Genomic DNA, 23,723 nt, shown 5'->3' with positions numbered 1-23,723 from the left:
CCTTTCACCCCAACGCAGAGCAGGTGAGGATGGGGGGCATAAATGCCTGGCAATCGAGGGGGCACCCCTGAAGGCCCAGGAGCCGCTCGCCATGTGTAACGTGGGTTTCCCTACCCTGTGCAGTGTGGCGCAGAATGAATACAGCTATACAAGGACGACACAGGAGCTGGCTAATGAGACCTTCAGCAGTGCTGGCCAAGCCCCACGGGGACAGCAAAGGAGGGCCCCAGGCTGGGAAACCCCGAGGGCAGGACACCCACTCACTGGGGGCGGGGGATCGGGTAATGTGATTTGGAGGGGCGGTTTCTAGAGCACTGCGGACAAAAACTAAGCATAGAGTATTTGCTTCTGGAGTTTTATTCACTGGTTTAGCAGGAATTAGTAACAAATACTCTAGTTTCACAAAAACGGTGTTGTCCCCACAAAAGCTTGTTTTTCTAGGGGGTGGGGAAAGTATAAAGTTCTGAATTTTCACTTTGAACATGGCCCAAGTAAGAGGAGCTCAGCCACCCGCAAACTTGAGTCTCCCTCTCCCAGGGGGAACTTGAGACTTCCTGGGCACCGGGAGCGCCGCGAGGCTTCTAGGAAATTGTCTCACAGGTCCTGTCCAAGCCTAGCATTCTGAGCCCATCCAGAGAGATCAGAGCTTCCATATCACACACCAACTCTAGGTTTTTATGGTAACTGGGGCCTCTTTTTCTGCCATGAACAGATGCATTTCCCTGGATGGGAAGAGAAAGCCTAGAGTCCCCCTGTAGGCTGTTGCCCAGACGAGGCTTCCCGGGCTGTGTGTCCTGGCAGATCCAGCACCGTGTGTCCTGGAAAGAAGCCCTGTCCCCGCAGCGTTCTGCTGGGGCCCACAGAGGCTCCTACCTGAGCCTGCGTCCAGGGAGCTGGGGAGAAGGTACCGACGCAGCTATCAGAGCCCAGGCGGAGGATGGGGCCCATCGTGGGGGAGCGGGTAAGTGGTTCCGGCCACGGATGGAAAGGCAGGGGACTGTGCAGCTTCCAAGATCCTGGTGTGCCGAGGACCACCCAGGACCGCAGGGGTAGACCTGCCCTCCAGAAGCCGCCTGGCAAAGGCAGAAATCTCCTCATGACATCTCAGCTCATTCGTCCATCACCGAGAGTCAAGCCCTGCAACTTAAGCCACCATTTCACATTCCATATTCGCGTGTAGGACTGTCCTCTCTGGAAAGGGGATCGGAGGGGCTCACTCACTTATTCCAACAGCACTCAGACAGCAGGGATTTCAAACGGGCCAGAGAGAGGGAAAGACATGAAGGACACAGGGTTCCACCCCCTGTTTAAGGGACAAGCTGCTTCTCCGGCTCTAGGAAGCCTGACGGCACAGGACTGGACTTGGACCCTCACCGCAGGGGTCCACAAGCCCAGCCCCGCATGTCCCCTAGCAGTCAGGGGCTGGGATTACATGCTTGCCTCTCAATTCCAAACCCTAGCTCAGCCTGAACTGTCTTCTGAAAACAAATGAGGCAAACGAAACACCCCTTTGGCTCTGCCCTGACTCTGCAGATCACTGCCCAGGGCTCACCAAGAGTCGAAGGGCTAATCCCCTAGCTCCCAGCACCCTCAGGTCTTCAGGACAGAGGTCACAGCCTGATCTCCACCTGCTGTGTTCTTGTTCAGACCTGCTTCTGGCATGAGGTTGGGAAGGATGGGGATGGGGGACATGGCAGACAGGCTCCAGAGCCGAAGCTCCAGGTTTACATTGAGGCCCTGACCCACGCAGCTCTGGGACCCTGGGAAAGTGACCAAGATGGTCTGTGCCTCGGTTTCCCCATCTATAAACGTGGAGGACACAAGGTGTCATCTCATCGTGTTGCAGTGAAGAAGAAATGAGAACACTGATTAGTTCAGTCCCTTGCACACTGTCGATGCTCAGTGTCAGCCTCTGCTCTCATCCCTGCCAGAAGGCTGGTTTGAGAGGCCCGCTGGGAAGGCCTGGGATTAGGACACTGACTGCTGGGCTGCACGCCCAGGTGCGCGTGGAGCCCTGGGGCCAGTGAGATTGCTGCCCTCGGAACACGCCACGGAGGGAGGAGCCTGTCAGAGTCCAGGCTGTGGGGGAGGTGAGTGAGGAGATTTCCTCCTGACAGGGGTGGTTTTTCACTAAATTCACGTCGCCTTGGTCTTAGGGAAAAGTAGGGGATATCGTGACTGTCCTCATGAGATCTGAGCCCCAGCACCAGGAGGTCCCCTCCTCCTGCTGTCAGAAGGGTCTGGCTTTGTCCTGGAGGGAGCAGGGGGTGGGGAAGGTAACCCCTGGGAGGGTGGTCAGCACCTGGGGTAGAGAAATGTGGCTCTGTCTTCCCCCAGGTGTCTCCAGGGTGAGGCCAGGCCCGGCTCCCACCAGCACTAAAACACAAGCTTTTTGGGAACTTCCCACGGGAACTCGCTTCTCCCGAAATGGCCATAGCATGCGGTCTTCTGGTAGATGGGCTTCTTCAAATCCAAATCCCTGCATGTTCAGCAGAAGAAAGGGTCATTTTAAGTGGAAAGGGAGCAGGGTTTCTCCAAATTTTGAGCACAGGAGTAACTAACAGATTGTGACAGTCTGTGTGTGGAGTGTTAACCACTCATAGAGCAATCCCTGTAAGGTCCTGTCTACGCCACACTACATAATATGAGGTGACTTCCACTGGCCCTAAGGAAACGGGCTCAGAGGTTCAGTGGCAGCCTGGCCAAGCAGACGCACCTGGGAACCAGTATCTGAACTCTGGGCTACTCTCCACCCCGCTGACCTGGCCCAGATCAGTATCAGCTCTGCCAAGATCCAGGTAGCAGGGGTGACATTAGAAACAAGAGCAGTTGGAACTAGACTTGCTGATTCAGTTCCCAGCCATCCGGCCTTGTCATTATTTTCCTAAGATCCCCGACCTGCTCACAGATGGCCCCCCTGGAGTCAGTGTCTGCCGAGCCAGCAGTGTCTGCCGAGCCAGCAGTGTCTGCCGATGCAGCCTCCTTTGTCCTGAAAACCAGACATCCTGCATCTGGGGTGTGCGCTGTACTGGGCCAAGGGCTTGAGGCCCCTCCTGCTTTGGGGAGGCTGAACACCCTCCTTTCTGTTTCTCTCTCCACTGAGCTGAGCACTGGGTGAGGGAGGAGGGTCCTAACAGTGGTGGGGGGTGGGGGTTACCTGACGATGACGCCAGGCCGAAGGTCAAAGTTCTTGTTCACCACGTCCAGCAGCTCTCGCTCTGTCTTCTGAGAGGTTCCGTAGGTGAAGATGGAGATGGACAGTGGCTCGGCTACACCAATGGCATAGGAAACCTTCCAGAAGAGCCCAGGGTCAGGGACGGGCCCCTTGCAGAGACCCTCTCGTCCTCAGGGAGGGGCTGCTGAGACCATGCATGTCCTGCCCAACACGCTCCCTCCACCCTGTCCACCTAGAAACCCCACCATCTTCACGGTGGGCAGTTTCAGCACGTGCCCCTCTCCCTGAAGGTAACTGTTTTATGTTTTTCCCTCTCCCAGGTTTGCAGGGTACTGGCCACAGCGCCCAACATGACACACACACAGAGGCATGTCCTCTGGCAAAGTGTGTGGCCTTACCCTCAGTCCAGTGTGTCAGTACTCAGGGCAGAGGTGGGGGTTCCAATGGGGTGGGGTGTGACCCACCTGCACAAGCACCCTCCGGCAGAGCCCCGCTTTCACCAGGGACTTGGCCACCCAGCGGGCAGCATACGCCGCCGAGCGGTCCACCTTGGTGTAGTCCTTCCCAGAGAAGGCGCCCCCGCCGTGCGCCCCCCAGCCGCCGTAGGTGTCCACGATGATCTTGCGACCAGTGACGCCCGCATCCCCCTGCAGAGGGCAGGGAAGACGTGGAGGGAGGAGATGGGAGGGGTGGCCGAAGCACTGTGGTAGCCGCCGCACCGCAACTTAGAAAGGGTCCCTGAAGCTGCCAGAGGGCATTCTCCAAAGACCCCTTGGCCTGAACTCAGCCAGAAGCCCTGGGCTCTAATCCCACTTCAGTGGCTGACCAGTCACAGAAGTCAGCCTCCTGTCAGAGCCTCAGCCGAGAGTGCAAAAGATGGGCCCCTAGGGTCACATCCCACTCCTCGGTTTTTAGAAGTCAATCATAATGGAAAAATCCAAGTGCAGGAGGAAACTGCACTGTGACAAACACACCTGGGCTGTGGTGCCGGCTGGTGACACCCGGCAAACTTCAAGTTGACCGTTTCCTCGAGGGTCTGCTCTGTGCAACACCAGTCAACAAAGTGTGTGTGTGTTGGGGGGGGCGTGTCTATGTTAAATGATGTGAGGAAAGTCTGCGTACTATACCCCGCCCCCACTTAGATACCCACAGTTCACCCCAGCGTGCCTAGGCTCTGAGAAGTCCTGCAAGGAAATACCACAGGCTTTACCTTCTTTTCACCCTGTTTCTGCGCTACCTTTGGTCACAGGACCCATTACAGGGGCTCTGCTCTGTGACAACACGTCTGGAGCAGAGGCCCCCTGGCAGCGGTCAGCAGCCTCTCGGAAGGGCTATGGCACTCTCCGTTTGCTCACTCCTGCAGCACAGGAGGAAGGGGCAGCCCATGTCCCCATCTAAAACACAGCCCCACCCTGGTGCCCACAAGAGCTGGAGGTAACGGGTGGCAAAGACCTGGCAGGGCCACCCAGGCAAGGTGGTGCCTGTGGTGGTGGTGAGCACTCAGCAGGGCGCTGGCAGCCTGGACATGTCGGGCGGCAAGTCTGAGACATCTGGCGTGCAAGGGCCAGGCAGCACCAAGTGGGAGCCTTCTGAGGACATGGGCCCCGTTCCTCCTGAAGGATGCACAGCAGGCTGCACAGAGGGCCAGGACCAAGCTCCCCCCAGCAGCGGGCAGGCACTGACTCTTCCTGCCAGGAAACCTGCACAAGCCTCTAGTCCAGCCTCGTCCAGCAGGGGGCAGACACCAGAAATAAGAAAACAACAATTTCAAAGCCTGTGGAAGGGTGAGCTGACTTCACATTTTATCCAGGGCCAGACCTGGCTGAGCCACATAAAGCTATCACCTCCTGTGGCCTTTGTGCTCAGGGAGCTAAGTAACCCTGGGTGGGGGTCAAGGGGAGATGAGTCAGAGCCTCATTCAGAGACAAGGACACACCTGGGGGCCGCCGATGACAAACCGCCCACTGGGCTGCAGGTGGTAGATGGTGTCCTCGTCCAGGTACTGGGCCGGCACCACGGCCTTGATCACCTGCTCCTTCAGGGCCCTGCGCATGTCCTGCAGCGTTATATCTTCGTCGTGCTGCACAGAGATGACGATGGTGTGGATGCGCAGGGGAATGACCGCACCGTGGTCCTGAGTGTACTGCACTGTCACCTGGCGGTCGGAAGGGCAGGAGGAGACATCGTGAGGCCCTGCCCTGAGCTGAGGACACATCGCTGCTGGCACAGATACCCAGGAGGCAGGCGGGGCTCCCAGGAGCCAAAGCGGGGCTCTTGTCCTGAAAGGGCCTTCAGGAAACTTAATTTGACACATTCTTATATTTGAGTAACTGCCTGGTGCTATGAGATGACCGGGCATGAGGCGTAAGCTATTCCCAACTGTGACCATGATCTGTGCTGCCTGGAGACTCAGATGTGACAGAGCTTCCTCTCTGTTTGTGACCTACTAGACTCCACTTCTTCTGTCTCAGAGGGCTATGTGCCAGCAAATGTCCCCGTGGCCATAGCCCTGCTCTGAAGCCCCATGGCCCAGGGTCGCGACATCCCAGTTCCTGCTAAGGAACACAGGTGTCCACAGGCCACACGCCCGCCACCCAGGCCCCTCAGTGGAGGAGCTCAGGAAGCAGGGGACTTGTCAGCCAGCTACAGGGATGGGGTGAGAGGGACTCAGCCTGGATGACTGAGCTAGAGGAAGCAGCAAGTTCTGGGGTGCCAGCCTCTGGGAGTTTGGGCAAGAGAAAGGAAAAGCAGAGAGCACATGGAGGGAAGGATCCTGCCTTCCTGCAGCAGCCTCGCAAGGCAGGCCACAGGGACAGAGCCGAGACTCACTCCCACCAGCACGGGTCAGTTCCGTGCCTATTCTAGGCATTACCAATGAAGATTTTAGCCATCCCAGCAAGATGGGCATTCTTGTCTCCACTTTACAACTGAGAAAAACCAGGCTCTGAGAAGTGCAACAACTTATCCGAAGTCATAGATGAGTCAGTGAAAAGCCCGAGAACCAAACACTGCTCCGTCTGCTCCAAAAGCTGGTGTCACTCCCTGAGCAGCGCAGACAAAACACTTCTGCACCCTGTCCTTCACTGACACAGCAGGGAGCGCCTGATCTGGTTGTTAACTGAGGAGAGCAGCCTGGGCACCCGGGGCTCACAGAGTGAGGGAAGGAGATGGTGAGGATGGCTGATGAGATTGGGAAAAGAGAAAAGGAAGCTAGCATTGCCTGAGCTTGCACTGCAGGCTAGAAGCCACGCCAAAAGCTTGAGAAACTGTTACTAGCTCCATTTTAACGACAAGAAAGCTGAGGTTCCAGAACATAAATACTTTGGTCAAGATCACCCAGCAGGCTCTGACCTGGAGCTGCGTGGCCTGGTAGCTGGTGCCCTGTCCAGCAGAAAGCTGTTACTCAAGACCCTCAGTGCTGGAGCCCCAGGCCCCTTGCTGCCAAAGCAGCGTGAACCCACAAGAGCAGTGCCCAGAGGGGCTATGGGTGTGTGGGGCCTGCAGGAATACAGCTATGCCAGATGGCCCTGGGGGGCACACTGGTTGGCAGGCACAAGACTGCTCCCTACCCTCAAGGGCCTTGATGGGACCACAGGGCAGCAAACAGTGCCTCCCTGGGGCTATGCTTGCAGCAAGGTCTCTGCCTGCCCGAAGGCACCTCAGATATCCGTCAAACACTGGACTTGTATCAAACTCGTTCTCTACGCCCTGCCTGGTCCAAAGAGCAACAGGATGGGATCTGGAAGAAGGAAGAGAGACAGCCCTGACCACATGATGCCTGACCCTAGCAGGATGATGGGCAGACGCACACCGACATTTGTGCGCTGAGAGCAGCCCTCAAATGCCGGGCGGCGCACACAGTGGGCCTGAAGAGACGGAGCTGGAGCTGGGGGGGTGGGGGGTCCCGGTGGGGAAGCCCTGTGGCCGGCTCTAGAACCAGGCCTGCTGCCTCTGGCCTCAGGAGAAGGCTCACATCCCAAGGAGCTGCTGGGGCCCATCTCTCCACTGCTCCAGGGCTCCCGGCTCCCCTGCTCTGCCGTAGGCCCCAGGCAGAACTGCGGCAGAGCAAAGGGCTCCAAGCATGGCTCTTATCTCATCACATCAGCAAGATGTGGGGAAAAGTACACCGTGGAGAACACAACTCTGACCACATACAAAAATAGCCACCCGTACTGCCACTCAGCTCTCAGTATCAGCAGCAAAAATTTGTTCAGGTGGAGAGACTCATCCTGTTCACAATCAACACTCTGGTTAGATGACGGAAACCCTTTACCAATAAGGTACAGAGGAGGAGGTCCAGCAGTTGCTCCTGGCCGGGCGCCCCTCCCAGCGCGGCAGCCTTGTGGAGTGGGCTGGCTGCCTGAAGGCTGGCCGAGGGGCCCTGGGAGACTCCATCAGCAGACCCAGACCCGCACCCACACCTTCTCCGATGCTGCTGGCTCAGGGCCTGCCTGTGGCAGAGGAGTCAGGCAGACTCTTTGGTGTTCAAAGCAGCATTGGTAAGAGAATTCAGCATCTCCTTGCAGGAAGGGAAAGACTGGAAGAGCCCACCCCCTCTTCACTCCCTTTGCTGCCCTCAGAAACCTTCTGTTACTAAGCAAACACAGGAGGCCTTTTCTATTTCAGCTGGTCCGACAGGTGGATAGGTGGAGCCTCCCGTCCTAGTCTCAGGCAGGGAAAAAAAAGTTGAATCACCCCATTTACTAGCTTCTGTCCCTGATCAAGGGTCTTATTTTCTGTGGCTCTCCACCCCGCTTCTCATCAGAACACAGCTCTGGGACAGGGCCGGGAGGGCAGGCTCCTCTTTTGGGGGCATCACGAACTGCACATTTTAGCTCTCCTGCCCACAACCTCAGAGAACACCTGAGGGATGCCCATGATCACACTTCCCAGCTCGGGGGTCACGTGGATAACACCCGAAGTCCCAAGGAAGGGTTTCCTATGGGCCGTAAAGGCACTGCTGTACCCCAGGTATAGTCAATATGCAAACTCTGCCTTGTGTGGCCTACACGTGGGGTGAGAAGGACGCACCTCTGTGCAGCTGGAGAAATGGGACAGAGTCCCATGCACTGCGCTGAGCGTGAAACCACATGTGCCAAGTTCTAAGTGCAGGGGCAAGAGGAGGCCCCATCTGGGGGTGGTCAGGGAAGACCACGAGGAGGTGGGAACTACCCTGGCCACTGATGGACACGTAGGGACCAGAGAAATGTTCTGAGGAAGGCAAAGGGTGGGAGCACAGGGGCAAAGCACTGAGAAACGAGGGGAACATGGGTGAAAGGATATTGATCAAGCAAAGGCTGGGGGTGGGAGCAGAAGGAGGTAAAGCTGGAAGACCGTAAAAGGCTTTAAATACCAGAATAACAAGTAGGGGCTACCCCCCAACTCAGGAGGAAGCAGAAAGGTGCAGAAGATGCTGAGCAGATATTATGACATTAAAAGTGAAGCCCAAAGGGAATTAACAGAAGTTTTCGGGCAGGGAGAACCTGTGGGAGGACATAGCACTGGTCCTGGCCCTGGCCTGGGAAACAGGCTGGAGCAGAAGGGATGCTCTGGATGGAAAATACAAGGCTCAGGCAGAGCGGAGACAGGGTGCTGAGCAGGCCGGGGACTGGTGGCCCCATCGCAGTGCCTTCAGTCGGGTAGAGCTCTCAGGGCCACGTATTCACAAGGTGAATGAGGAATGGGGCTGCTGATTCAGCCAGATCTGCAGGTGTTAGATTTGGGAGCTGAGCGTGCAGAGAGAGAAGGACAGAGGGTGCAGAAGAGCAAGTGCCAAGGACCTGCTGGGTGTAGACAAGCAGCCAGGGGAGGAAGCCCCGAAGAAAGGGGCCATCGGAGTTAAACAGGATGTGGAGAGTGAAGCCGGACGGGGGGCCTCCACATGTGCTAACACTTGCATCACCACTGGCTTTCAAATACTGACTTCAGTGAGGATTTCAACACTGCAGGGGGCACAGAGGTCAGGGCCTCTGGGGACAGAGAGACAGAATCAGCAGAGGCAGAGCCTTTTTATGAGAAACAAAGCTAAAGGACCAGCGTGAGCTGCAGACAGTCCTCACTTATGGGGCGCTCAGGCTTTGCTCAAAGACGTGGGGGCGGTGGCTGAGAGTCTGACACCAGTTAAGGAGGAGGCCTGTGGCAGGAACTGGGGAATCCTATTACCAGAGTCAACATATGCTAAGAAGGTTAAAAAAAAATCTAGAGTTGTTCTTCACATTTTTTTGTATTTTTGAAGTTTTTCATAATAAGCTGTTGGGGAGCCGGGAAGAAAATATCTGCAGCCAAAGGGTTTTCAAATAAAAAGTTCTTTTCAGAATCAACCATTTTTTTTTTGAGTGCTCAGGCTGAATAGTGTGATCTCAACAAGCAGAACCAAGAGGAAGGGGGTGTTTAAAGTGTGCATCTGGAGCCACGTGGCGGGGGTGCGGCAGGGAGGGGCTCACCTGTGTCTTGGAGTCGGGCCGCAGCCAGGGCAGCACCCCTGAGCGCCGCAGCTCAGCCATGCGGGCGTTGAGTCTGTGCGCCAGGATGATGGTGAGCGGCATGCACTCCTCTGTCTCATCTGTGGCGTAACCGAACATCAGCCCCTGCAGCAACGACCCGCCTCAGACAACAGGCGACAATCTGCCTCAAACCTAAAACTCCACTGGCCCACACAACCTGTGTCCTGGGCACTCGTGGAGGGGAACATGTGGTCCCTGACCCCAACACCCCAGGAGGGGAGGCAAGGCCACATCAGGTGTCCCTCACCTGCCATGCCCTTAAGTCACTGCCCTGAAGCAGGGGTGTCTGACTCATCCAGGCACGTGGGGGGGGGGTGTCTACCCTGCAGTGCAGATAATCCATTACACGTGAACCTCCCCAACCAGCCCCTCAACACAGAGCACACCGCACAGCCCTCCTGACGCAGAGCCCATGCTCAGTGGTTAGTGACCTGATCTCCGGCACCAACATTCTCCTCGTTTCTGTCCAGATGGACACACTGGGCGATATCCGGGGACTGCTGCTCCAGAGCCACCAGCACATTGCAGGTCTTGAAGTCAAAGCCTGGGAAGAAGGAGAGCGGGCCTGAGTGGGGTCTCGCCCCAGCAGGCGGGGGGAGGCTGCGAACTTCCAGGGAGACTGCGTGGCTCCTGACAGGGCATTTAGTGTCACAATGGGTGGTCTCCAATCAGCTGCCATCTGTCAGGGCCCAGAATTGAGGCCCAGGATGGGGAAGGCCAGTACCCTTCCTGCTCCATCACAGGGAACTCTTTAGTCAAAAAAGCCCTTCACTGCGCGTTTCACTCTATTAAATTATACCTGATGCAGAACTGCAATATTAAAACCAGGTAACAGCTCCAGCTGCTCTGGCTGAAGAGCAGGCGGGTGACTCGGGTCATACCCCCTTAGCCTGTCCCAGAGGCACCTCCCAGGACCCAGGTTGAAAATCGCTGCACTGAGTAAACACCAGGGCCCTTCCAACACTGCCAATCGGAAGCCCTGGTGTTTGCTGAATCCGAGCATTAAATATACCCAACAATACGGTGCACGTGAACTATCCAGAGACATGCTCACAGCTGGAGTCCCCGACCCTGAGATGTACACGGGGGCCTGGAGCAGAATGGAAATGCCACACCCTTTGAGGCCAAGGCCCTGCTGGCCCATCCCCCAAGCTCAGACACAGAGATGGAGGCCGGCCCCCCAGGCGGGGGGCAGCGAGCTGGGGACTGGGACTGGGACTGGGACGCGGCAGTCCTGGCCAGCAGCAGCTCAGGCCAAGGAGCCCCGGGAGGGAGCTCCACTTGTCCTTGCTGGGCTCAGCTACAGGACGGGTGTGAAGGAATTGCTAAACAGCACAGGGGCCCCACCACAAGGTCAAGTATCAGCAACAAGCTGTTACCCTCTCTCCAGTCTTGTTTTCCTACCCACACTGCCTGAATGGGCTTACTAAAACAAACAAACAAAACCACAAAAAAATCCCAGATCCAATCTATCGTTTATGTACATGCTTCAAGTGGGGACTTACAGCCAAATGAAGTAAACTGGAAATCGCTTGGCCCCAGCGGGGCCATCCCAGCCGAGCACCTCAGCCTTCAGTGAGCCTCAAACACAGCCTCTTTGCCCACCTCCACAGGTCTCTGCCCAGAATGCTCCCAGTCTGACTCGCATTCCTCCTCCACAAATCTGATCAGCTCTCAGTAAATGTCCTGGGACCCCCCACCCCTAGATCCTCACCACACACTCTGCCACAGACTTGCCCCAGGGCACCCCATGGAACTGCATCAGTTATTAGCGCCAGGCCGTGCCCCTGCTAGGCAGCACCCCTGCTAGGCAGTGTCCTTTGCAGCCTCCTGTTCCCAGGGAGGTTTCTCTAGGGAGCTAGCTGCAAGGACTCACCAAACTCTCGTTTTACCTAATCACCCCATCTAAAAATAAATCTTCTCAGTGCTGAAAATTAATTAAAGGCTCCAAGTGACTTGGGAAAACAGAGTTCAGGGGACTAAGGGGAGACGAACAGGACTGGGAAAGGGCGGTGAGTGCAACCCCTCCGGCAGAGAGCAGCGGGGAGTGGTTAGCTCGGGGCCCTGTTACCCAGTCCACCTGCTGGTCCACTCGGTGCGTCCACACCGATGCACTCAGCCCACGAGACGCAGCCAACGGCAGAGCTGGGCTCACTCTCGCTTCTCCCCTTCTAGGGCACATTATACCTCCAGGGAAATTTCCCTGCTAATTAACACAGAACAAGGTTGGCTCCTGAATAAGGTCTAAACAAGTTGGCTTTTCCCAGTAGAACAGGGTGAAGGCTCCACACGGTAACATGTCAGGAAGTTGCTGCTCCGGGTCAATGTGCTTCCTCTGTGAATACCCCCGTGTGCTGACCGGGAGAATCAGCCTGTCCTCATTGGTTCTCCTCCCAGTGATTCCTGATAAACCTTCAAAACTGTCCTGTGCTCCAGTGAGTCCTCTGGGCAAGCCAGAAGGTGGCTGCACCAAGCTTCAGTGTGTCCCTGCCCTCATGCAGAGAGGGGCCCTCTCCCAGCCCGCCCTGATCCACAGAGATGCCACATGTCACCCTAACCAACCAGCGACTGGACTGTCAGCGTACACCGGCCCCAGCATCTGGCCCTTGTACCGCACCCTCTGATGCCCCTCCATGCTCGGCCCCTTCTTGCCTGCCTGGTCTTAGATATAGGACTCTGCTCCAGGGCCCCCTGTTCTCTCCAGCTGTCACCCCGACCTGATCTCAGGGCTCCTCCTCAAATCCTGCCTGTGCCCCTTCCCTGGGTTTTAGGCCCCCACACTGCCTGGCACTGGAGCTATCCTGGGCCAGGCTGTACCCTCCACCTGCTATCAGTACCAGTCCTGGATTGAGTCATCTTCTTCTCTGTCTAGAATGCGAAGCAGTATAGTTTGGTATAAAGCACAGGAGTCCCAACCCGGACAGCCACACACTGACGGTGTCACCTTCTACAAATCATGCACATCTCTGAGCCTCAACTGCCTCAACTGCGTGAGAAGTAGAGCAGAGTTTCTCTGACAGTCAGGTAGGAAGACACACACAGAGACCAGCCCCAGCACCTGGCAGACGACATGTCCCCCCCCAGCCCTGCCAGAGGGCAGCTCCTTTCACTCGGAGCTTCTTCCTCTTCCAAAGCTCCGAGAAGGCAGGACCTTGAACGAGACCAGAGTCAGCAACAGATGGACAGGGGCTGCCAGAGAGCTGGCAGAGGCCGCGAGCCCTGGACCCTGGCAGGCGGGCCTGGGAGTGGTTTCCCGCCTGGTGGTATCTGCTCCTCCCAAGGACGGAGAGCCTCAGGTGGGACTCAGCCCCGGCGCTCTCAGCAGGGACCAGCGGGCCTGCCCTCACCCTTGGCAGAGTCGTCGTAGCCGATGTGCCTGACAGTGTCTCTCACCACCCGCTGGTAGTCCACCACGGCCGCGGACGCGATCTCCCCGCACAGCAGCACCATGCCCGTCTTGCACACCGTCTCTGCGGGGGAAGGGGACCGGTCAGCAAAGGGCCGCGGGCCGGCAGAGGGAAGCGCCACGCCTCGACCTCTCAAGGCGCCAACAGGGAGGCTCGTGAGGAGCCATGCAAGGAAAGGACTCCAGAGAGAAGAGAATGATGCTAATAAAAAGAGTACATCTCAGCACAACTGCTATCTTCAAATGCTGCCTGGAGAGCTGTGCCTTGGAAAGAACTGGTCACGCCCGCGTTTTCATCTGGGCGCTTACTACGTGTGTGATGGTGAACTACTTATTCAGCCTCAGCGGTTAGAGGGAGATAATCCTAGGGCGGCAGTGCGGATTAAAGTGAGGCAGCAGTTGTAGAGTTATCATAGAGAACGCAGCCTACACACGCAAGACCTCGCCCGCCCCCTCGTTGCTAAACCTCCACTGCAGGCTCTAGGGAATGAGGTCCCAAACAAAGAATCAAGGGAGGCTACTTACAAAGAGGTGAGGGCAAAGCCCACCCTCAGGGACACGCATCCCTACACTGCTCAGTACAGGAGCTAGGCTGGCACTGGTGAGGGAAAGGTGGGTCTGTGCAGCGGGGAGGACAGGGGGCTGACAGTGAGGAGAGCGAGGCTCTGGTCTCCATGCTGGGTCCCTTAACCCATGATCTTGGCCAAGGCTCTGATTCGGTGTCACTCAAGACAGTCCCTCAGCCAAATGAGGGGCTAGACCTATCACCTGTGGGGCCCTCCTGGCTCTGGAGTCCCCGACTCTCTGCTGTGCCGAGGTATTCAACACAGGCAGAGGTTTCAAGCTCAGCCCATTGAGGTCTCCAGCGGGGGGGATCAGGCGTGTCTTACCGCAGGCCACCTTGGCATTGGGGTCCTGCTTGAGGTGGGCATCCAGCACCGCGTCACTGATCTGGTCACAGATCTTATCTAGACAAGAATGTAAGAGTGGAAGAGTCACGGGAATATTAAGCCTAACAAACTGAAATGTTAAAATCATGAGATATTTTGTCAGTTTATGTATCTAATCTATCTACAAGGACACTTTTTAAATATAAGAAATCATAAAATAATTGACATTTTTATTTCTTCCCACTTCTGCCTTAATCTTGGACGATATATATTATAGTCACAGAATTCCCTAAAAAAAGAAATATATTCCAAAACCAGTTATAAGAGTCTGAAGCAACTCACAGGCAAGCACGCATGTGCACACCTGCACAAATCCTTCTAACTAAAACAGCATTTCAGGGGGAGGGTATAGCTCAGTGGTAGAGTATGTGCTTAACATGCACAAGGTCCTAGGTTCAATCCTCAGTACCTCCATTAAAACAAACCTAATTACCCCCACAAAAAACAAAAAACACCCCCCCAAAAATGTTTTTTAAAAGTTTTTTTAAAAAACGTGTATCATCCCTCAGCATATTCCCTTTAATTCTAACATGGAGAAATGACCGAGAAACCAAAGTTAAACTACTAATGATGTCGGTAAGATTAGATGCCAAGAGGTAAAATACGATGGGACAGACAGGTGCACGGTACTGCAGGTTCCACAAGACACCATGCAGAAAACACCACACCCAGTTCCGTGGCGCCACCCCTAAGAATTCCGTGAGAGTGCCTCTGTGCGTCGCTGCTGCTGCGCAGAACACTTTCACAAGCAGCTCTCACATCCTCCCCGCGGTCACTCAGCCTCCTGAAGGCCAGACGTTCTAACAGCTGGGTTTGACCTCCTCAATCAAGGTGGCATCTGATCTCATTCTTCTACTCTTAACCTGAAAGACTCCTCATAGGCTGGACGAGCACATAGACACTGGAAAAACGCACTCCTGCTTTGGGGTTGTGTGAACTGCCAATGTTCACAAATCCAGAATAAAAGTGACATTTATTTACACATAATACATCTCATTTAACGTTCAAAATACCAACAGACTCTGCTTTTAATAGATTAATAAGTTTTTTCCAGTTTTACTGAGGTATAGATACATAAAAATCTGCATATAATTAATACACACAATTTGGTGCGTTTGGATATCTGTACATACTTGTGTTACCATTACCACCACCAAGGTAATAAACATCCATCACCTCCAAAAGTTTCCCTGTGTCCCTCTAGATTTTTTTTTTAAGTTTTTAAATTAAGAATGCAGATCCACAATCAAGTGCTTGTGTGCTTGAAAGTGCATACTAAGTTCTGTAATTACAATATTAGTTAATCTAACGATGACTTCTGTCTCCTGCCAGTGGCAGATCCTGGTTATAAACCGAGATTTGTCTGAGCCCATCCATGCCTCTGCACCCTCTACCAACGAAGGCCTCCTGCTGCTCAAACACCCACTTTATCCCTGGCCACCAGGACTCCTGGAAACCACCCAAATGCTGACCATGGATGACTCTGCTTGTTTAAAGGATACAGGCCACATGTTCCCAAGGCACACAGGGAAACTAGATAAGGGATATTAGGAATAAAGCCAGAGCTGAGCAAGGGTATCAAGATAGTTCCACAGACTAAGACAATGCCTCAGAGGGTCCTTCCTGAACTGTTTCTCCAGGCTTTTAAAATTTCTATCAGTATCACTTAGTAGCCTTAAGATAGCCAAGAGCTTTTTTTCTTGGAAGTTGAAAAAGAAGTATTAATTTTATCTTTCTGATGGAGAAGAATTCAGCCCTGGAAAATGAGAAGCAGAAAGTCACCAAGGAAATGGTCTTACATAGACAGTTAATTTACAGTGGCAACTGAAAGGAGAATCAGACAAATTGGAGGGCTGTCATTAAGTAGACAAAACAGCCAACTGATTGACTGGAACTTTGGTTCTCTGTCCACCAAGCACACTGCTGTGTGTATGACTGGGCCGTGGGACACTGAGTGACAAAGCACCCACTTCCTCCAGGCAGAGATCCTATATACGGCTGTCTCCTAATCTATGTGTGGCCTTCACAAGCCATAAAGCTGTCCAGAACATGTCAGATGTAGCAATGGGTCTGAGATGATGAGTACAGTAAACCTAGAAACATCACAAGTTACGCACGGTGAAAGATGCTACTTACATTGAATTGAGCTAAGTCACATACAAAGCTCAATTTAAGCCAAGGTTTCTCAACAGCAATATTGACACTTGGGGCCAGAAAATTCTTTGTTGTGGGGGATGGTCTTGTGCATTCAGGATGTTTTAGAAGCACGCCTGGCTTCTACCCACTAAATGCCAGTATCACCCTACTCCCCCACCCCTTGTATAGCCGTGACAACCAAAAGTGTTTCCAGACAGTATAAAATGCCCTTGGTGGGGAAAGGGGCAAAACCTTCCCTCAGCTGAGAACCAGGGGCTGAGGCATGTGGAAGGAGCAGTGTTTTGAGATGTCTAAAGCTGTGTTACATGGCATGGAAGTTAAATCTCCTTGGGAAGGAACAAGGATAAGGAAGATCGAAAAAAGGTTAGCCTTGGTGATGAGTTACCAGAAACTTCACATGATCCAAAGAATTTTATATAACTGCTTACACACATAAATCCGTGTGCCTGGCCGCTAGGGTTCTCCTAGACTAGCAGTTCTCAAAGTGTGGCTCCCACACTGGCGGTATCTGCATCTCCTGGGAACTTACTAAGACGCAAGTTCTTGAGCCTTACCCAAGACCCACTAGGTCAGAGTCTCTGGGGGTGGGGCCCGGCACTCTGTTTTAACAAGCCCGCTGGTGACGCTGATGCACCCTGACGTCTGAGAACCACTCTCCTAGAAACTGGAGGCTCCAACTGTGGTCTTCACAGCTGCCTCTCGTTTCCCCACACAGCAGTCCACCTACCTTTCAGGGACCAAAGAAATGGCTGGATTTTCTTCCAGGACCTAGAGAGCTCTCTCTCTCATCACCTGTTAGAATGCACTGCCGTTCACTTCTAAACTGCACATGCTTTTCCTGCAAAACTTAGTGACTCGTAGTCTTGTTTGAGGGAACATTGTTGACTTAAGCTGCTCATTGATAATAGATTAGAGTTTTACTCAAAAAAAAAAAAACTTTCTATATAAAGTTTATATCTGATGAGCCATTTTCTATGCACAGTATGTCTGTCCGACGAACCGTGTGTTCCTTGTCGCAGCCCCGCCGCAAAGTGGGGCATGGGCTGCCGCAAAGACCCCTGGCTTCATTAACATACAACTTATTATTTGCTTAATGGGTGACTGTTTTACAAAATTACAAATTAATAGAATTTTAAAAATACTTCATATTGTTCCTCCCAAGATCCCTTGTAACAGTAACTGACACAAAACTGTTTTTCAGGCCATGAGGAGTGGGGACACCCCTGGTACAGGTCGCCATGGGTCCAGGACAACCTACTCACCCGGGTGTCCCTCTCCTACAGATTCCGATGTGAACATGAAGGCTCCTTCTTCAGCGAGAGAATGGCCGTACAGGCCATCCACCGGTCCGTTCATCTCTTCACACAGCTCCACTCGGCCTCTTCGAGGTAACAACTTTAATGCTGGGACTTTGCCTGAGTTTGGTTTTTTTTCCCTTCTCCTTTAAACCCAACGGGCTGGTCTTTGGCAGAATCACAGGGCTCACTTCTGCCCAAGAGCCCGCGAGCACGTGAGAGGAAGGTGAGGATGGGTGGGAAGGGAGGGACTGGAGACGGATTGGTCACTCCCTCCGACTGGTCGGAGCTTGCTCTTGAGTGAGTCCTATATATGGAAAAGTGAAAGTGCCTGGATAATCATGTGAGAAAATTGGAGGAGTCCATTTCCTGGGAGTGGGGGGGGGGTCTTCTTACCTTGAGGAACTTCAGTCCTTAGCTCCGATCCCCAGGCCCTGAGTGTGTGGCCAGTGTGTGGTACAGAAGGCTGTGTGGAGTCCGCAGGACTGAAGCCCCCCTGGGACTCTGCTTTAGCTCTGCAGCTCATCACCACAGCGCTCCAAGGCCAACACCCCACGCTGGAGGGTGAGGGTCCATGCTTGCTCAGGGAACCAAAGAGGAAGCAGGAAACTCCTTCCCGGAGATATGGTTTAGGCTAAGCTTGCAACACAGGGTGGCCTTTGCTCGTGGCTGCCCTGCCTCCTCCCCTACACCTCGTCTCAATTGGGCTCTTCCTTCCTTCTGCCTCCTCAGAGCAAGAGCATGCACCTGTACTCTGAGTCAGCTTGGATGTTACACAACAGATTCATTTAGAGGAAAAGCTTTTGAGCCCACATTTTTTTGCTCATAGAAATCATGTAAACTGTCAACTTCTCTAAGACGCTGGCAGTCATGTTAACAAGCAAGATGTTAAAAAAGTATCTGGATGGGTTACAGAGAACAATGATTTTTGGAAAAGGACTCTTGAGAGGCAGATTCATGATGGGGAGATGCTCAGAGTCCAGTTTCCCAAAGCTTCCATACGATAAGTCAAACACCTACACATTCAGCCCTATACACTTGATAAACACCCTGCTCATGTGACTCCAGCATTATTTTTGCTTTGACTGAGAAAAGAAGCAGACAGGATTGTATCTTGAACCAATTCTGGCACTAAACTACAGCATTGCTCACTTCACCCTCTCCCACTCTAAAATCTAGCTGCATCCTCAGGTCCAAGGAACAATAGGGAATTGAGATCACAGAGAATGAGAATGGGTGGAGAAACTGGTTTCCATTAGAACACGGTAAAAAGTACTCAACTAAAACCTCATGCATCAAAAGTTGGACTGAGGGAAGCAAAAGGGAGGATGCAGTAACTCCAAGTAACAATTCTGGCAACCAAATGCCTTCTGTACTAATAAGATGAACACTTAAATTTTTTTTTCTGGTGCTCAAAATCTTGAGTTTTCCAACCAGTTAAGAGTGGCAGCACTATTCCTCCAAGGACTTAAAACTGTATTAAAGTGACCTCTTCTGGGATCAAGTAAGAGATTACACATATACATATTAAACCAGAGGCATTTCACAGAGTGAACTGGAATGCTCAGGCACAAGAGTGCTGAAAATTCAAAGAGGAAAAGGCCACTGGGAAGGGATGGCAAGATGAGGAATCAAATAGGGATTTTAGACAACATAGCCCTGTCCCTGTCAACACACAGGAATCCTCCTGTTTACATTTAAAATATTTCAACATCACAGTGCCTTTGTCAATTTCTTCTGGATACAACAGTTTCAAACCTGGAGGCAATGTGAGCTAATGTTTAATGTGAACTGTAGACCTTGGTTACCCTAGCAGTTCAGTTACAACTAAGCCATTCTGTTTTAACTTGGCTTTAAGAGCAAGATGAAGTAGCAAGTACTCATCAAGGCTCCGAGAGTGAGCAAGAAGTCAGAAAACAAAGCAGCCTAACTGCCCTCTGAATTTCAAAATGAGTAACAGCATCACGGGGTGAAGAGGCAGGAGGAGAGGGTGGGGGTGGGGGTGGGAGTCTTGGACAGAGAAGAGACACTTTCAGAAAGATGTGCAAGGGGCTTCTGCAGCCTGAACACAGATTCAGAGTGAGGGAAGGGTCTGGAAGGCATCTAGTTGATTACCCATCTTATATGAGTCACATATGACATCTCTGCTAAATACCAGGTCACCATATAATCTTTCAGCAGATAAATGTTAACAAGAAGCGCACAGAACATGGTGGATGGCAGCGCAGGTTTCAGGGCTGCAGTCCTGTTTTCCCTCTAACCTACTATGCATCCTCTTAACCTCGTTGTTTCCTCACCTTTAAAGTGGGTTAAATAATCGGCTACCTCACAGCATGGTTGTGAGGACTAAGTCAGATCACAGTAAGAGTTTAATACACTATCACCTAAGCACCTTCTATGTACATATACATGATTTGCTTCTGAAACAAACAGATCACCGTATATGTTATTTGCATTTTGCTTTTCCCCCCACAATATACTATGTCCTCTTTTTACACCTCAACATATAGGCAGACCTCATATTTAGAACTTGCATAGTACCTCCACAATAAGGATCTACTATCAATTATTTAATCATTCACTCCCCAATGGCTGGATACTTTCAACTTCTTTCATTATTTCATATCACCACCGTGCTGCAGAGAAGATACTAATCACAGGTATGCTTTTGTAAGAAGACAAATGCAAGGTCCTGGTAATGCTGAACCAGACCAAAGATTTTCCTTTTGTAATAAATTTTACCCAGGGTAGATAAAAACATAGCACTTCAGCCAAGAGTTAAAATAGGGGCATCAATCTGCCTGCTTCAGAGAGAAACAGCCGATCTTGGCAACAAATGCAACTATTTGGAGAGCTGAACCTACAAGGACTACGCGGCCCTAATTTGCCAGCATAAACTCCCCTACACACAGGCTGTCCCATTTTCCCTTACGCATGAATTGTCCTAATGTCCCTCCACCCAGCCCCACTGATGACCTAAGTCCAATCCAACGCATCAAAGGCCTACAGTTGGTCTCGTTTCCATGCAGCCTTTAACTCTGAAGCTCTGCTGACAAGCCTCTGAAGAAATGGGGCTTTGAAAATACCACTTTCAGTTAGACTCCCCCCTGATGAATCTCTCACGTAAACTACCCAGGGGAAGACCATGCCTCCAGTGAACAGCATACGTCAGCCACACTGATCAGTTTCAGGAAGGAGCGTGGGGGCACCTTATCTCACATAACACACATCTGAAGGCAGCAGAACTGGTGGAGAGCAGCTGGCCGAGGGGACCCTTTGCCCACCCCTGCACTGCCATGTCTGTGGGCTATGCCACAGGCAGGAGAGGGCAGTTTGATGACCTAAAACTCTGGATGCAGAAGTAGAGTGTGCATCTACCTCTTAAATGCTGTTTAAGTGCAAACATTTCTAAACTTCAGCGAAAAACACCTCTAACTTAAATGGCATAATAATAACCATATGGAAGATTTGCTTCTTCTGCCCTCATTAATTGAAATTAAGCATAAACTTTCCTACATATGTCATCCTGGAATACAAACAACTTATACATGAAAGAAAGACAAAATTAATTTAACACCACGTACTGAAGAGGCTGTGTCTTCTTCATTCTATAGTTTTGCCTCCTTCGTCATAGATTAATCGATCATATGTGTGTGGGTTTACTTCTGGGCTCTCCCTTCTGTTCCACTGATCTATGTCTGGTTTTTTGTGCCAGTAGCATACTGTTTTGATTACTATAGCTTTGTAGTATAGTCTGAAATCAGGTTGCATGATACTTCTAGCTCTGTACTTTTTTCTCAAGACTGCATTGGCTTTCGGGGTCTTTTGTGGTCCCATACAAATTTTAGGATTGTTTCTTCTAGTTCTGTGAAGAATGTCATAGGTATTCTGAAAGGGATTGTATTAACACAGCTACATGTAAAAGAATGAAATTAGAACAGTTTCTCACACCATATACAAAAATTAACTCAAAACGCATTAAAGACCTGAATGTAAGACTAGAAACTATAAAACTCCTAGAAGAAACCACAGGCAGTACACTCTTTGACATACGTCTCAGCAATGTGTTTTGGATCTGTCTCCTCAGGGAAGGGAAACAAAACCAAAAATGAACAAATAAGACCTAACTAAACTTAAAAGCTTTGGCACAGTAAAGGAAACCATTTACAAAATGAAAAGACATATTGAATGGGAGAAAACATCTGCAAATGGTATGTCCAATAAAAGATTAATACCCAAAATATATAAAGAGCTCTTACAACAAACAACCTGATTAAAAATTGAGCAGAAGACCTAAACAGACATTTCTCTAAAGAAGACATATAGATGGCCAACAGGGATATGAAAAGATGCTCAAAATTATTAACCATCAGGGAAATGCAAATCAAAACCACAATATCACTTCACATGTGTCAGAATGGCTATCCTCAAAAAGACAACAAATAATAAATGTTGGCAAGGATGTGGAGAAAAGGGAACTCTAGTACACTGCCAATGGGAATGTAAATTGGTACAGCCACTATGAATAACAGTATGGAAGTTCCTCAAAAAACTAAAAATAGAACTACCATATGATCCAGCAATTCCACTCCTGGGTATATATCCAAGAATATGAAAACACTAATTTGAAAAGATACATGCACCCGCAATGATCACAGCAGCATTATTTACAATAGCAAGATATGGACCCAACCTAACTGTTCATCAACAGGTAAAGGGATAAAGAAGATGCAGTGCATATATATATATATTGGAATATTACTCAGCTATAAAAAAGAATAAAATTTTGCCATTTGCAACAACATAGTTGGACCTGGAGGGTGTCATGCTTAGTGAAGGAAGTCAGAGAAAGAAAGACAAAGACTCTATGTTTTCATTTATACGTGGAATCTAAAAAATAAAACAAATGAATAAATATAACAAAACAGAAACAGAGTCATAGATACAAAGAACAAACTAGTGGTTACCACTGGGAAGAGGAAGGAATGGGAGGAGAGGCAAGAAAGGAGAAGGGGATTAAGAGGCACCAACTACTAGGAATAAAATAAATAAGACATAAGGATGTAACGTACAGCACAGAGAATATAGCCAATATTTTATAATAATTTTAAATGGAATATAATCTATAAAAATACTAAATCATTATGTTGTACTCCTGAAACCAATATAACACTGCCAATAAGCTATACTTCAATTTAAAAAATTGATTCAGATTGTACATTTTTTGACTTTTAGGTAATTTCAGCATTATGTGAGCTTCATTCAGTAAAACGTCCAAATAAGCACCCCATAAACAACAGCTATTCTGCAAAGGAAGAAAGAAATGTGGAAAGAATTCATGGAAAAAGCAGAACCTGAGCTAGACCCCAAAGGAATTACAAGATTTTAAAAGGCAGCAGGGAAATAGGGAGGCTCTGGGGTGGGGGTGGGAGGATTTCAGCACCCAAGAAGCCACAGCATTTGTTAGAGTTGGTACACTGCCCAGACTCTGCCTGAGGGGTGGGGAAACCTGCGTAGGGAAGTAGAGGGCTGGGAAGCTAGGCAAGTCAGGAGCTGGGATTCAGAGCAGTAAGTAGCCCTGCAGAGAGGCAATAAAATGGGAGGTTCCACCTGACAAGAAAAGGCAGCTTCACAGATGGCATTTGCAGAAAGTATTTCAAGGCAAAATGTTGGCCACAGCAAACTGAAGCAAAGGGTGACACTTGGGACAAGCAAGAATAGACCAAAAGCCTGGAAAGGGAGAGGTTGGGGAAAGAGACATTGGGAGAATAAGGGATTTTTAAAGCTACCATGTATACCAGGAAATCAACAAGGTCAAGCACATGACCAGAGCCAGACAGATCCTCAGAACAGGCCTGAGGAGACCCTGAGTTCTCATCTGTGGCTGAACTTCAGGCTCCTGAAAACAGGAAGTCAAAGGTAAGGCAGAGTTGCAGAAGGCCTAGCTAAGCACTGAAGACTGCCCAAACACAGATGCAATCTGCAAAGACTGGGAGAGTATTTTTTTTCTTTTCTTGGCTCCAGGTATTTAAGGAAACTTTGTCAAAACACTAGATAACCACTAAGCTAACAGAACACAGACTTCACCGGCATACACCACAAAAGTACAGAACACAAAAATAGTTCAGAAAAGTATTAAACAAACAAACAATGGCCCACAACAAATGGCAACAGCAAATGTCAGGGAGAGGGGAATATCTTATTTCCAGAGTTGCCACATTATAATATTCAAAATGT

The 23,723-nt window shown here is 51.0% G+C and overlaps 1 protein-coding gene across 2 annotated transcripts; it reads right to left on the bottom strand.

Annotated features, from left to right (window-relative positions):
* Nucleotides 1-341: 341 nt before the first annotated feature.
* Nucleotides 342-17,784, bottom strand: MAT1A (methionine adenosyltransferase 1A). Of its 2 annotated transcripts, XM_010984094.3 has the most exons (9): nucleotides 17,454-17,776; nucleotides 13,975-14,052; nucleotides 13,026-13,148; nucleotides 10,110-10,222; nucleotides 9,619-9,762; nucleotides 5,112-5,330; nucleotides 3,640-3,822; nucleotides 3,158-3,291; nucleotides 342-2,479 (listed from the first exon to the last, which is right to left on the bottom strand). In XM_010984094.3, the coding sequence occupies exons 1-9, from the start codon at nucleotides 17,545-17,547 to the stop codon at nucleotides 2,377-2,379; spliced, it is 1,191 nt and encodes a 396-aa protein (XP_010982396.1). In that variant the 5' UTR covers nucleotides 17,548-17,776; the 3' UTR covers nucleotides 342-2,376. The 2 variants fall into 2 exon arrangements, with proteins under 2 accessions (XP_010982396.1, XP_064344058.1); XM_064487988.1 differs by lacking the exons at nucleotides 13,026-13,148; nucleotides 13,975-14,052 and having other exon boundaries at nucleotides 17,454-17,784.
* Nucleotides 17,785-23,723: the final 5,939 nt, after the last annotated feature.

Source organism: Camelus dromedarius, chromosome 8 (genome assembly GCF_036321535.1).
Source record: "Camelus dromedarius isolate mCamDro1 chromosome 8, mCamDro1.pat, whole genome shotgun sequence".
Taxonomy (NCBI): Eukaryota; Metazoa; Chordata; class Mammalia; order Artiodactyla; family Camelidae; genus Camelus; species Camelus dromedarius.
The sequence above is the reverse complement of the archived record's forward strand: the minus strand, read 5'-3'. Positions and strand labels throughout refer to the sequence as shown.

Coding starts and splice junctions, on each gene's coding strand:
- MAT1A (XM_010984094.3), bottom strand. CDS start 17,547: ATGAACGGACCGGTGGATGGCCTGTACGGCCATTCTCTCGCTGAAGAA. Junction 13,149..13,974: donor CAATGCCAAGGTGGCCTGCG/GTAAGACACGCC, acceptor CTTCCCCCGCAG/AGACGGTGTGCAAGACGGGC. Junction 5,331..9,618: donor GGCCCGACTCCAAGACACAG/GTGAGCCCCTCC, acceptor TCCGACCGCCAG/GTGACAGTGCAGTACACTCA.